Here is an 11,758-nt window from a genome sequence, read left to right as displayed (position 1 = left end):
ACGCTAAAAAGTTCTTCAAAATATATATTGCAAATTTGTCTCCGTCATTTGTACGGAAGATCACAATTAAACTTTGTATTTTATGAAGCCGTCCAAATTCAAACTAATCTTCAAGTATCATAACTGATATAGTCAGGAGCGTCTTTTACGTCGCTCAGGCCATTCGTTTTTTCTAGAGGACTCCTTTGTGTATGCATTAATTGCTGCCAAATTCTCTCAGTCCAAGCCACAGCTGTAAAACAAGCCCCGTTACTTATAAATGCACGAATCAAAACTGGACCTAATCCTCGACTCATACAACGCCAACCATCCGTGCGAATGGACTGCCTGAAACAATCCCACGCTCCAGTGTATTTTTGGATTGCATCCCCTTGTAATCTTGATTTAATTACATCGACAGGATAAGATACTATCCATGATAATGCCCCAGCCAACCCTCCAGCCATAAATACTCTCATCACAGATTGATTTCCACGCGTCATTGCTTCATACGAAACAAAATAGATCGTAAACGCTGGGCTATCACGCAGTACTGTTATACCCAAGCCTCTAAACAATGCTCTGCATCCTCCAGTTTTCAATATATGTCGCGCTCCTGACCAAGCTCCTGTCGGCATAAGCTCGCCAGGTCTCGCTAGCTGCTGTCTCGTTTTTATCAACTCTATTGGCGCGCATATAAGGCTCTGAAGTAATCCAGAGACGCTTCCAGCGATTCCATGTGCTATTAACGATTCTGAGCTTGGTAAAGCTCTAATTGTATTTCCATATGTACCAAACACGACAGCGTTAATCGCTGCAATTCCTCCCAATGGTGCGCCAACTCCTCGATACGCAGTAGAAAGTGAACCCCCTTTTAACAATGCTCTAGTGCATTCCAATGCACTACCCCTTCCTGCTTGTATATGGACTTTTAAAGTGTCCAACGGATGTCCAACTACAATTCCAGCACAACCTACAAATTAAATAATCATTTTAATAACAATTCTAACTTGTTAAATGCGAAAGTAGATCTATTAAAAGTAAGATGTTTGTTCAATAACTCACCTCCTATACATCCTGCTAAAAAATCAAGAGCCATACTTTGATATAAAAAAATAACAGTAATTATACTCTAGCGATAACTGAAATGAAAAAAAAAGAAATGATTAATAAGAAGTTATAGAAAGTTAATAAAGACAAATACCTATCGTTAGGGCAAGAAAAAGAACAATATATTATTTTTTAATATTTTGAACACTTCTGCATGTACAGATACATACCTAGTTTTGCAAATTAACTGGACAAAGAGCTCTTTTCTGATTTTTATCTGGATAGCATTTGAAGGAATCTGAATAAAAATACTCACCAAACTGCAGTTCAAATCAAGTAGTCGTAATGCGAATTGACGTTGCCTCCACCGGAGGTCACTCCAATGAACATATTGGTGGGAACAGCGTCCTGGTGGTGAATAAGTGGACGGTGTACTGCGTACAGAAGATTCACCACGAATGCGCCACCACCGGTCACCGGCCATGCGTCTCCTCCGGACCTTTCCACTCATTATCACTTCAGGTCACTGTTATCTGAAGGGGCATATAAGATAATAATACCTCGGACTCTAAACAATACATTTCGAAACTTTATTACAGCTGATGTATGATTTTCTTATTTTTTTAATCATTCGGCCAAGCCCACAATCATACCTGTATAAATAATCTGTAACAAGAATGATGTTCACCGTTTATTGGTTGTTTTAATATGATATTTGCTACGAAATTACTATTTTTTTGTCTTTCTGATCTGGCTGGAGTCAGTTTTAGATTTATGATAATTTCAACCAAATTGAATATTCTATGCCAATATATTTTCATTGAGACCATACATTAACAAAAAGGGGAAGAGACAGGATTATCATCTAATTAATATAAATTATATTATATTTTAAAATTGGCATGACTATGAAACCTTTCCTCGGGAGGAGGAATGCATATTTATAACGTATTAGAATGCCATAGAACCAAAAATATCAAATTCAAGGCAGTAATTCTTATGCATCATCACTACATAGTACATAATACATATAATACAAAGTCGCTTTCTCTGTCCCTATGTCCCTTTGTATGCTTAAATCTTTAAAACTACGCAACGGATTTCGATGCGGTTTTTTGTAATAGATAGAGTGATTCAAGAGGAAGGTTTTAGTATATAATTTATTCGGTTTTAGATAAAGCGGGCGAAGCCTCGGGCGGTAAGCTAGTTTTGTATTCAAAGGTTTGTGTCAATACCAATACAATTCTATCAGCTACGAAATGTTAGAAGTAGAAAAAACTATTATACTTATATAAATATATTATATTATATTATTATATCATCATTAAGTAATCTAAGGGTGAAACGGGTAAAACCTGTGGTAAAACCCTACGATAAAAAGTTACTCATTATTAGCAACTAGCAACCCCGTAGCAACTCCTGTCGCTGTCATTGCAAAAAAAAATTAGGTACCTGTCAATAGTTGTAACTAGGTAACAAAGTAAAATAAATGTAAATAAATATTTGATCAGATTTAATTCAATTTGTCTAAATTAAGTATGAATCTTGAAAATGACCATGATATAGCTGTTAGTAGTGAAAAAATGAACAGGCTTGATTTTGAAAGTGAAATACCTTTTACAACGATTGTTGAAATGAAACGGGAACCCACCCTAGAACTCTCAAAACGTAAAAATTCCAAGAGCTCTAAAAAGCAACCAGAAATCAATGTAACAGAAGAACCGTTTAATTCAATTAGTGATATAACGAAGGTCTGCCACATATGCTTCTGTTATAGTAATGAATTTATTTCTCTAGAAAGTGATGATCGAACACTAGCCAATATGTTTTCGTATATAACATCGCTCGAAGTAAGTATTCAAGAAATATCTATTAAAATAAATTAACTTATAAGTCTACAATAAGAAAGTACCTAGTAATTATCCTAGTCTATGTATAAGTAATAAGTAAGTATACACTATTTTTGTTTTAGGTATTGCCCAATGAAAAGGTTACCTTTAAAATATGTGAAACATGTCGCAACGATGTCGTATATTGTTATCAATTCAAAATTAAGTGTGAAAAATCATTTTTTATACTTCAAGAACCACTTCAACTAGTAAAGAAAGAATTAAAAAGTATAAATAATAAATCTAGGTGAGTGTAATAAATTTCCTATCTTAAAGAATATAATTCTATATTATTGTCGTAGATTATTAAGGTAAATAGTTAGCCATATTCTTCACGACTCAAACTTTATTAATGCAAATTTCTGGTTTGACTAAAATCCTGGAATACTGAACCTTAAATTCTACTACTTTTTATTTCTCATAAAATATGATCCAACATGATTATTAGGAAAAATAAATACTTAAGGTAAAAGGTTAATTACAGAGTTACCAAGAACATAGAGAAAGAAACACAGACTGAAGAAGTACAATTACCACAAATAGATTGTCTGAGCAATGTTTCTCTCAGTCAGACAGAATGTAAAGAAGAACTTGATGATAGTGAAGGTACAATTTATAAACGTTCAAAATTTGTTATTAGTAGGTTAAATTCCTTTGACAATTCATAAGTCTCTATTTCGTTAGTTGGGTCAGCGTAAGTTGGGGTATTACTGTACTTAAACATCAATTGACAATACAAGTCTTTTTGCAGAACATGTGGAATACTTAGACAGTGATTACTTCGATACAACTAGTTATGAAAAAGATAATTTTGATGCAAAGAAGTAAGTTACTCAAATAAAATAAATGGAATTACTTGCCCTAGAAAAATTATAAATATTGTTTCTTTATGTTTCAGCATCCAAATTGAAATAAAACTGGAAGGTGTGTTATGGTTATTATTTGTCTTTGAAGAACTGTTTTTGGAATTATAATTAAAGGACATGAATTAAACTTAAAATCTATGAAAATTAGTTTATTGGAGAAGGTAACAGAAATGTTAATTATTTTTCAGATCCTAATTGGGAGGAAAATGTAAGACAAGACAAGGAACAATTGGAAGGTAAAAAGCAATCCAAAACCTATTACAATTGTGTTATATGTCAAAAGGTAATTTTCACCATTCATTTTTGCTTTTAAATGTTTTAAGAACAATAGAAACAAGTAATAGTACTTTTGAAAATATTTTTTTATTCTAGAACTTTCTGAAAGAGAAAACCTTGAAGGCTCATATCAAATGTCATAAAACAAAAAGTGACAATTCAGTTAGTTGTGGAAAATGTAAAGAAACATTTGGATCTGAACATGATTTGAATGTTCATTCAGCATTGCATACTAAGGGAAACAAGTGGACTTGTAATAAATGTTTGAAGGAATTCGAAGGTACTTTCTAATCCAACATGCAAAATTGTTTAATAAATTATTGGGTCAAGAAACATCAATTCTTAAATAATTCATTTCTTGCTTTTTTATATTTTTAGAGCGGCCGTACACGGGCAGCTCGAGCAGTTAACGGCTGAGCGACGTACACGGACGGCTCGAGCGGTCGGCTTCAACTGCTCGAGCCGTCGGTTGTTGACCGCTCGAGCCGTCGCTACCAACCGCTCGAGCGGTTGATTTTTTTGACTAGTCAAGTCATTGATTTTCAGGGGGGAGGGAGCCGTCGACGGCTCTAGCGCAGTCAACGGCTCGAGCAGTCAGTGTATGCCTCACGACCGCTCGCGAGCCGTCAACGGCACGATGAAATTTCATCATGCTGTTGACGGCTTGAAGCGGTCGCGACGGCTCCAGCCGTCACGTGTACGGCGGTGAATGAATGCCTATAGTTCACCGCGCGGTCGCGTCTTCAAGCGGTCGGTCTCAACTGCTTGAAGCGGTCCGTGTACGGCCGCCCTTACTGTTTCCAATCAAATCGAATTATTACATGGTTATGTTTTTTTTGTTCACTTCTATACCAGACTATACAAGTTTGGTATAGAAGACTTGACTTATTCATACATAATTTTTGCATTGAAAAAAAACATTATTTAAAATTTACTTACTAAAATTATTAGTTAACGTCTAAAGATAAAATATTCACACCAGACCGTACTCGTCTCCGCCGGCACATTCGCCGTCACTTCGAGTGCAAGCGCTACACGTGTGACCGCTGCGACAAGCAGTTCGTGGAGCTGTGTGCGTTGCGGCGACATACGCGTGTGCACACTGGCGAGCGCCGCGACCGACCACACAAGTGCGCGCTGTGTGATAAGAGGTGTGTGAACGCAGCTTTATAGGACATGTAATTCAGGGGTATTCGTCGCTGCAAACAGTATGCGCCATGTTCGCAATGAGGAGACAGCACCAGCGCGCGCTCTGCAATAAGAAGTGTGTGCACCAAGATTTATATGCAATATGTAATAGGGGTATGTGTGCATCAATACACATAAAAGTAAATTAAAAAAGTGATGCGACTGTAGGCTGTGACAAAAGCTTTGTTACTGACCTGCCTTATAATATTAATTTATATAATAAGCATTTTAATTTATATTTTATTCTTTATTTATAGATGTTAAATTGTAATTTATTAAAATTATGTTTATTTTTTATTTTTACTGTATTTCCATAAGTTTCTCATAAAGGTACGTGCACAAGAGCCAGCTCCAAGTACACATGCTGTCCCACTCTGGCGTGCGGCCATGCGAGTGCGACACGTGCGGCAAGGCCTTTCCATCTCGCCGACTGCTGGCGTCGCACCGCCTCGTGCATTCCGACCTTAAGCCATATGCGTGTAGCTATTGTGATAAACGGTATGTATATTATGAAGAATAGATCTTAATAAAATTAGATAAACACACGACTATTTTACACGTTCTTAAATATAACTTAATTTTCATTTTGTCTATACAGTTTATGTGGCGATAGGTTTTCAGTGTAATATTATATTTAGCTTCCTAGCGAGATCAGTATTTTAGATCGAAATTATTCTTTTTTAATTTTTAATAAACAAGTATTCCAGTTTTATTATAAAACATTGAAATGTATTGTATATTAGTCTATGCTGTTTGTGAATTATGAGCAGAAAATATTAACGTCTTCTTAGCGTATATTTACGCTTTTCCGAAAATATCGACGTATTCGTAATTCAACCCCCCTTATAACCTACATACACACGCGTTATAAAGCCGACTATACACTATTCACTCCCTTCCCAGTTTCCGTCACGAGTCGACCCGCAACACACACCACCGCACGCACACGGGCGAGAAGCCGTACGTGTGCTCTATATGCGGGAAGATGTTCATACAGAATAGCAATCTGACGCTGCATATGCGCACGCATACCGGTAATAATTTCAACTTTTATGAAACTTCGTAATTTTATAGATTCTATATAAAAATTATAAGATTTTTTCTAACAAGATCCGTTGTAATTTTAGTGTCTATGTTTGTTAAATATAGAAATCAAGTTGTAAGTATACAATTGATTATAAGAGGTTCTGACACTATTCGATTATTTTTATAGAAAACATAGTTGATTTTTTTTTGTATCTATTAACAAAAAATATGTTTATCCTTCAATGAAAGGAGTAACAATTATGTTTTATTTTATATGTGCAGGTGAAAAGCCATATTCGTGTGAGACATGCGGGCGCATGTTCAAGTCAAGCTCGTCGCTCAGTAACCACATGCACACGCACACCGGGGAGAAACCGCGCGAATGCCCCGTTTGTGGGAAGAGGTATAATCTAGCGTAATCTAATAAAGATTAATAAAAGAAATTGTGTTTTTTTTGGGATTTACTTAAAAGTGTTAAAATTAACTATTGTTAAAACAATAAAGAGGAAAAAGATTGCATAGTTCTTAAGTCAATCTTTCCTCTTTTCAATTTAAATACTTTTTTTTTCGATAATCACATTTTTAGCCATATAAATTTATTTGCAATACCATTTTAAACTCCCTAGCCTCAACAGTTTACACAAATATAAAATATAACCTAACCTGCAATTTGTAGGTTCGCGCGTACAAGCCTAACGAATCACATGCGTCGCCACACGGGGGAGAAGTTGCATGAGTGCTGCGCCTGCAAAAAGTCGTTCGTGACTGCGTCGCGGCTCAGGCAACATGCGCGCACGCACACGGGTAGATGTTTTGGATTTTGTTAGACATTATCTTGAATAACATCACAATACATTTTATCTTTTAAAATTAATGTATGGAATGTCTGTATAATTATTAACCTTTCTATTTGCCTTTTTATAAAAAAAAAATTATTTTTTTTAATATTTATTGATCTTTGTGTTCACATGTAGGTAAATATTCGAAATCTTTTTGAATAAGTAGTGCATTAATAAATGTTAAAAACTTTTTTATCATTCTAAATATTTTTTTGTAGGTGAAAGGCCGTTCAAATGCTCTCTCTGTTCTGCGCAATATACAAAAGAATCGTGCCTATTAAAACACATGAAAAGGCATGAGAGGGAAAAAAGTAAACACATAACTAAAAACGAGAATGTACTCTATGTTCACAAAGTACCAGTCATTGTGACGGACAAACTAGTCGTTACCAAAGAAAATGTTAAGGAAAATGATAAAAATGACCTAACGCTAGAAATGGCAGGAGACGGGCCTATAGAAGTTTCTGGAGAACTAATTTTAGAGGATGATAGCAATGTGAAAACAGAATTATTAGTTATTGATGATGGACAGAATAATATAAGGTATGAAAGCAGTGAAGTACTCAGCACTGATAATGGTTACACCAATGAAGATATAAATAGCATGAATATAGTTACAGTTAATGAAGGAGCATTAACTACTTCAGATATATTGGAAGGAACAACAGTTAAGCTGTATAGATTAGACCAAAATTTAGTACAAATTCACACTACAGGTGACAAAGTTACGATTAGTAAAATATCTAACAATATTACTAATTTTTAGTTTACTAACTTCTAGAATATTGAAAGTTCATGAGTGAACGTTTATTTTGTCTGTCGTATTTATATTGCGAATTGTTGTACGAAAAATGTTATAAGCAATAGAATGTTGATTTATTTGATTATTAATTTTGAATTTAAATATAGTAATAACAAATAATGACTAAGTAATCTTTATTACTTTTCTTCATTCCCTCTTATAAATTAATCGGAGGTATAAATAAAAACATGTTTTAAAATAAATTATTGTAATTTTAACAAAAAATATAGAACTACTTCTAACAATTGTTTTGCTTAAATGCGTAGTAAGTATTATATGCGCCTATTAAAACCATGACTTATTTTTAGCAGCTTCAAACTTCTGAATATTTACAAGCATTGAATCGTGGATCTCTTTAGCATTTCTGTTTTGACCGTAGTAATCAACAAATTCACCATCAGGGTTTACTAAGTATATGATGATTGTGTGGTCCACCTGAAAAAAGAATATACCTAGTCAAATAGCAGTTTGGCATGTTTAAAAGTGAAGTCCCGTGTCCCCTAGCGGGGTAAGGGGCAGATGCATTATTCATACATTTGTTTCACTGAACGATGGGATGCACTGTTTATGCTGGTTGCAGAGCTTGACCAACCATCATTGCGTACGTCAGTCGCGCTTGTCACATGTATGGAAATTCATAAAACCGTTCATAGCTAGACTGACCATACGCACAGTATTGTCATGTGTATTAGTGTCATATCATACACATTGTTGATGCGTATCGTCAGGACCGACGGTACGCACTGATGTTCGGTGAAGCTCTGCAACCAGCCATAGTTATTGTTGAGCAATACAATAAAGTACTCGGAATCATATGCAAAACAGTAAGTTTATAGAGACAAAATGTTATTTAAGTTTAAGTTTCAATTCCAAGCTCCATTTATCTATAAATATTCACATACTTTTAACAATAGCTAAGAATATGAACTTACAATATAATCATCATCATCGTCACTGGGGCCTGCACTGAAGTATACACGATATGATCGGCAAGCTTGTGCCACTTGGTCTTTGGTTCCTGTTAAACCTAACAACCTGGGTGTGAACTCTTTGCAGTACCTGAAAATTGTTATATTTGATATTTAGTTTGCAATAAAACTAGTTTTATAGAAGTATGTAATTAAATATTTTTTTGTTATTTATTAATATAAACAAGTTGAAATATGTGGTTTGTGCTGTAAAAATACTAACTTGACTTTCTTTCTGGCTGTGGTTATCTTGCATACAAATTGCATTTGCTTTTGTAAGATATTTTAACTTTTGTGTGTATGATAATGGTTAATTTATATGATTACTTACTTCCCAACAATCTCAGGGGAATCTCTTTGAGGATCTACAGATATGAACAGAGGCTGCAATGGAGGTGCTGATGCGTTTTTATCTGAAATAATTTGCATTATAAGAAATATAAAAAATGAAGTAACATGTCTAATTTAGTATATGTAATATTCAGAGTTGTAGCTCATACATAAAATTCATTGAATAAAGTGAGAAATTAATTAATGTTGACATTTAACAGTATTCTTATAATATTTACCATGCATATCAACAACCTCGGCAAGTTTCTCCAATTCATCAGGACATATATCAGGGCAGTGTGTGAATCCAAAGTATATCAATAACCATTTCCCTAAGAAATCTGAACTCTTCACTGTTTTACCCTAAAAAAAAGTTACTAATTTGAATATGAAAGAATATTGTTGCATAATATTTATAAAAGGAATTAATTTCCTATAACTTTGAATGATATAAATCATCAATTTATTTCCATAATCTTACATTGTACGTTTTCCTCAATTAGAACTATTTATTACTTATCACTTTGGAAAATAAGGCTCACCTCTGAATCAACCAGTTCGAATGTACCACCTATTTTTGCCTTCCCTAACTGACGCTTTCTTTCACGATCTAAAGCTTCTTGCTTTTCTTTTCGTACATATAACATAAAGGCTGTAAGACTTCCCGCTACAGCTGCAGTAACTCCCATTGATTTCCATGTTACAGGAGTAAAATACTGTTTCTTTGGTCGCTTCGGAGGCTGAGCGCACTGTTTAACTGATGAAATGGAAAAAGTACGACATAAAGGCCTTACAACACTTCTTAATAAAGAATTCATCTTATTTCAGGTTTACTTTATTATATTGAATAATTATCTTGTTACTATCTAATCAGAAATTGGAAATTTAAACTGCAACTCGTAGTTCGTAAATTGTAGACGGCATGGTACTGTCAAGTGTCAGTTTTCATTAAGCTGTCACTGTCGTTAGTCTTAAATGACAGCACAGAGTTAAGTATTTTTTTTTTCAAATAGTCACATCTTCTTGCCATGAAAACCAAAAAAAAAAAAAAAGTATTTTTTTAACTTTTAAGTTCTTTAATATGATGACAGGTACGGGCACAACGTGTTATGGCAATTCTCGTTCCCACTGCTGGACTGGGACCACAGAGTACTTTTTTAACTGGGACTGCTGACACGGGCCTCATATTGAGGTTGCAGGCCATAATACACTGGCCAAGTGCGGGTTGGCAGAAGTCGTCGCCATATTATAGGTCTACCAGAATCTGATGGCATAGGTATTTATATTTAAGAAATAAAAGATTTTCATGTGGCAATTTATTTGACAACTATCAAATTGGTTGTCAAATTATTTGTCTTTTTTGCAGTTGATGAATAATTTTTAGGATTTTGTCTAAAAAATCTTCGAAAATGTCGAAAATGCCGCTGCGATCACAAGCAATACTTAGGTGTTGTTTATAATATGTATAGAAAAACATTCGATGAAAAAGGGTCAAACACATCACAATTTTCAAATTTGAAGATTTTATTGGTACATTGGACTTACCCGTTTTGATACTTTAAATTAAAATAATATTATATGTAGGTAACTATAATATTGTTTGTTGATTAGAATATAATTTTATGAAAACTTATTACAGGAGTTTCCAATACGGCTAATAGTCAAGTCCAAGCTGTCCAAGTCAATTTTATAATGTGTGTATCTGTTAATACTTACGAAAATAAACATAGTTTTATTTTATTTTTTATTTTATTTAATAAAAAATTATGAGCAGTTTTGATCTACATTATGATTATATCGATATTTTCACATGGCATACTGGTAATGAATAATATACAAATATAGGTATGTGTTAATAATAATATGTATTACCTGTATAAAAGTAATATGTATAATTGTATATTATACATGTAAGTATGTACCTACATAATATTATGTGGATATCTCATTATTAAGTACAGTATTGTCCATTTATGTAATGTGACAAATGATATTGAGGACAAAATAAAAAATAAGCAGTATCAAGATCGTTCAGTCCATTTTCCCTAGGGTTGCACACTCCAAATTTTGATTTCCCTAATTGCCATCAGATTCTGGTTTACCTATACTTCCTCTGTGGTCGTCGCTTGCTTGGTCTCGACCCCCAACTTATCGATGTGAAGTTCGAGGAGCCAGTAGTTTCCTTTTTGTAAATTATATTATAAGAAATTGTCGTCACAATAAGCGCTTAAAAATGTTTAAATTAATGTCTTTTTTTACTTCATTTCCATTATTTTTAATAAGAAGCTTTGTAAATTATCAGATACCTACCTAAATTTAAAATAAAATATAATAATATGGTGGTATATTCTAAATAAGATTTGTGTGCTTCTGACGAAATCTCCAGTCACCTACTTATTTTGATGATTGATGATGTTTTAAGTTTGTTTTGGTTCGTTTTGTTTGAGTTAGCTAAAATAATCAATTTGATTTAGATACTGATTTGATTTCTTGCACGCATAATTATGTTTACACTAAAATAATTTGATTTATTGGAGCTAGAATG

General features: G+C 33.8%; 3 protein-coding genes across 3 annotated transcripts; 1 reads left to right on the top strand and 2 right to left on the bottom strand.

Annotated features, from left to right (window-relative positions):
• Positions 1-9: 9 nt before the first annotated feature.
• On the bottom strand, positions 10-1,509 carry LOC123693890 (mitochondrial basic amino acids transporter-like). The gene is made up of 3 exons (XM_045639156.1): positions 1,346-1,509; positions 1,045-1,121; positions 10-952 (listed from the first exon to the last, which is right to left on the bottom strand). The coding sequence occupies exons 2-3, from the start codon at positions 1,076-1,078 to the stop codon at positions 111-113; spliced, it is 876 nt and encodes a 291-aa protein (XP_045495112.1). The 5' UTR covers positions 1,079-1,121; positions 1,346-1,509; the 3' UTR covers positions 10-110.
• Positions 1,510-2,486: 977 nt separating this feature from the next.
• Positions 2,487-8,042, top strand: LOC123693870 (zinc finger protein 2-like). Its single transcript, XM_045639130.1, has 13 exons — positions 2,487-2,879; positions 3,002-3,165; positions 3,403-3,524; positions 3,670-3,742; positions 3,817-3,842; positions 3,973-4,067; positions 4,157-4,340; positions 5,043-5,211; positions 5,579-5,746; positions 6,152-6,282; positions 6,557-6,677; positions 6,951-7,078; positions 7,332-8,042. The coding sequence occupies exons 1-13, from the start codon at positions 2,568-2,570 to the stop codon at positions 7,877-7,879; spliced, it is 2,241 nt and encodes a 746-aa protein (XP_045495086.1). The 5' UTR covers positions 2,487-2,567; the 3' UTR covers positions 7,880-8,042.
• A 64-nt stretch (positions 8,043-8,106) lies between these two features.
• On the bottom strand, positions 8,107-10,140 carry LOC123693892 (protein SCO1 homolog, mitochondrial). The gene is made up of 5 exons (XM_045639159.1): positions 9,756-10,140; positions 9,453-9,576; positions 9,215-9,296; positions 8,848-8,974; positions 8,107-8,350 (listed from the first exon to the last, which is right to left on the bottom strand). The coding sequence occupies exons 1-5, from the start codon at positions 10,029-10,031 to the stop codon at positions 8,201-8,203; spliced, it is 759 nt and encodes a 252-aa protein (XP_045495115.1). The 5' UTR covers positions 10,032-10,140; the 3' UTR covers positions 8,107-8,200.
• Between the last annotated feature and the right edge of the window lie 1,618 nt (positions 10,141-11,758).

This window comes from Colias croceus, chromosome 8 (assembly GCF_905220415.1).
Source record: "Colias croceus chromosome 8, ilColCroc2.1".
Taxonomy (NCBI): Eukaryota; Metazoa; Arthropoda; class Insecta; order Lepidoptera; family Pieridae; genus Colias; species Colias croceus.
This window is presented reverse-complemented; position numbering and strand designations above follow the sequence as displayed.

What these genes read in the sequence shown, in the direction of transcription:
- LOC123693890 (XM_045639156.1), bottom strand. Translation starts at nt 1,078, where the DNA reads ATGGCTCTTGATTTTTTAGCAGGATGTATAGGAG. An exon ending in TTTAGCAGGATGTATAGGAG is followed by an intron (nt 953 to 1,044) that starts GTGAGTTATTGA and finishes TTTAATTTGTAG; the next exon opens with GTTGTGCTGGAATTGTAGTT.
- LOC123693870 (XM_045639130.1), top strand. Translation starts at nt 2,568, where the DNA reads ATGAATCTTGAAAATGACCATGATATAGCTGTTAGTAGTGAAAAAATG. An exon ending in ATGTTTGAAGGAATTCGAAG is followed by an intron (nt 4,341 to 5,042) that starts GTACTTTCTAAT and finishes TATTCACACCAG; the next exon opens with ACCGTACTCGTCTCCGCCGG. An exon ending in TGCCCCGTTTGTGGGAAGAG is followed by an intron (nt 6,678 to 6,950) that starts GTATAATCTAGC and finishes TGCAATTTGTAG; the next exon opens with GTTCGCGCGTACAAGCCTAA.
- LOC123693892 (XM_045639159.1), bottom strand. Translation starts at nt 10,031, where the DNA reads ATGAATTCTTTATTAAGAAGTGTTGTAAGGCCTTTATGTCGTACTTTT. An exon ending in TCCCCTGAGATTGTTGGGAA is followed by an intron (nt 8,975 to 9,214) that starts GTAAGTAATCAT and finishes AACAATTTTCAG; the next exon opens with GTACTGCAAAGAGTTCACAC. An exon ending in ACGATGATGATGATTATATT is followed by an intron (nt 8,351 to 8,847) that starts GTAAGTTCATAT and finishes TTCTTTTTTCAG; the next exon opens with GTGGACCACACAATCATCAT.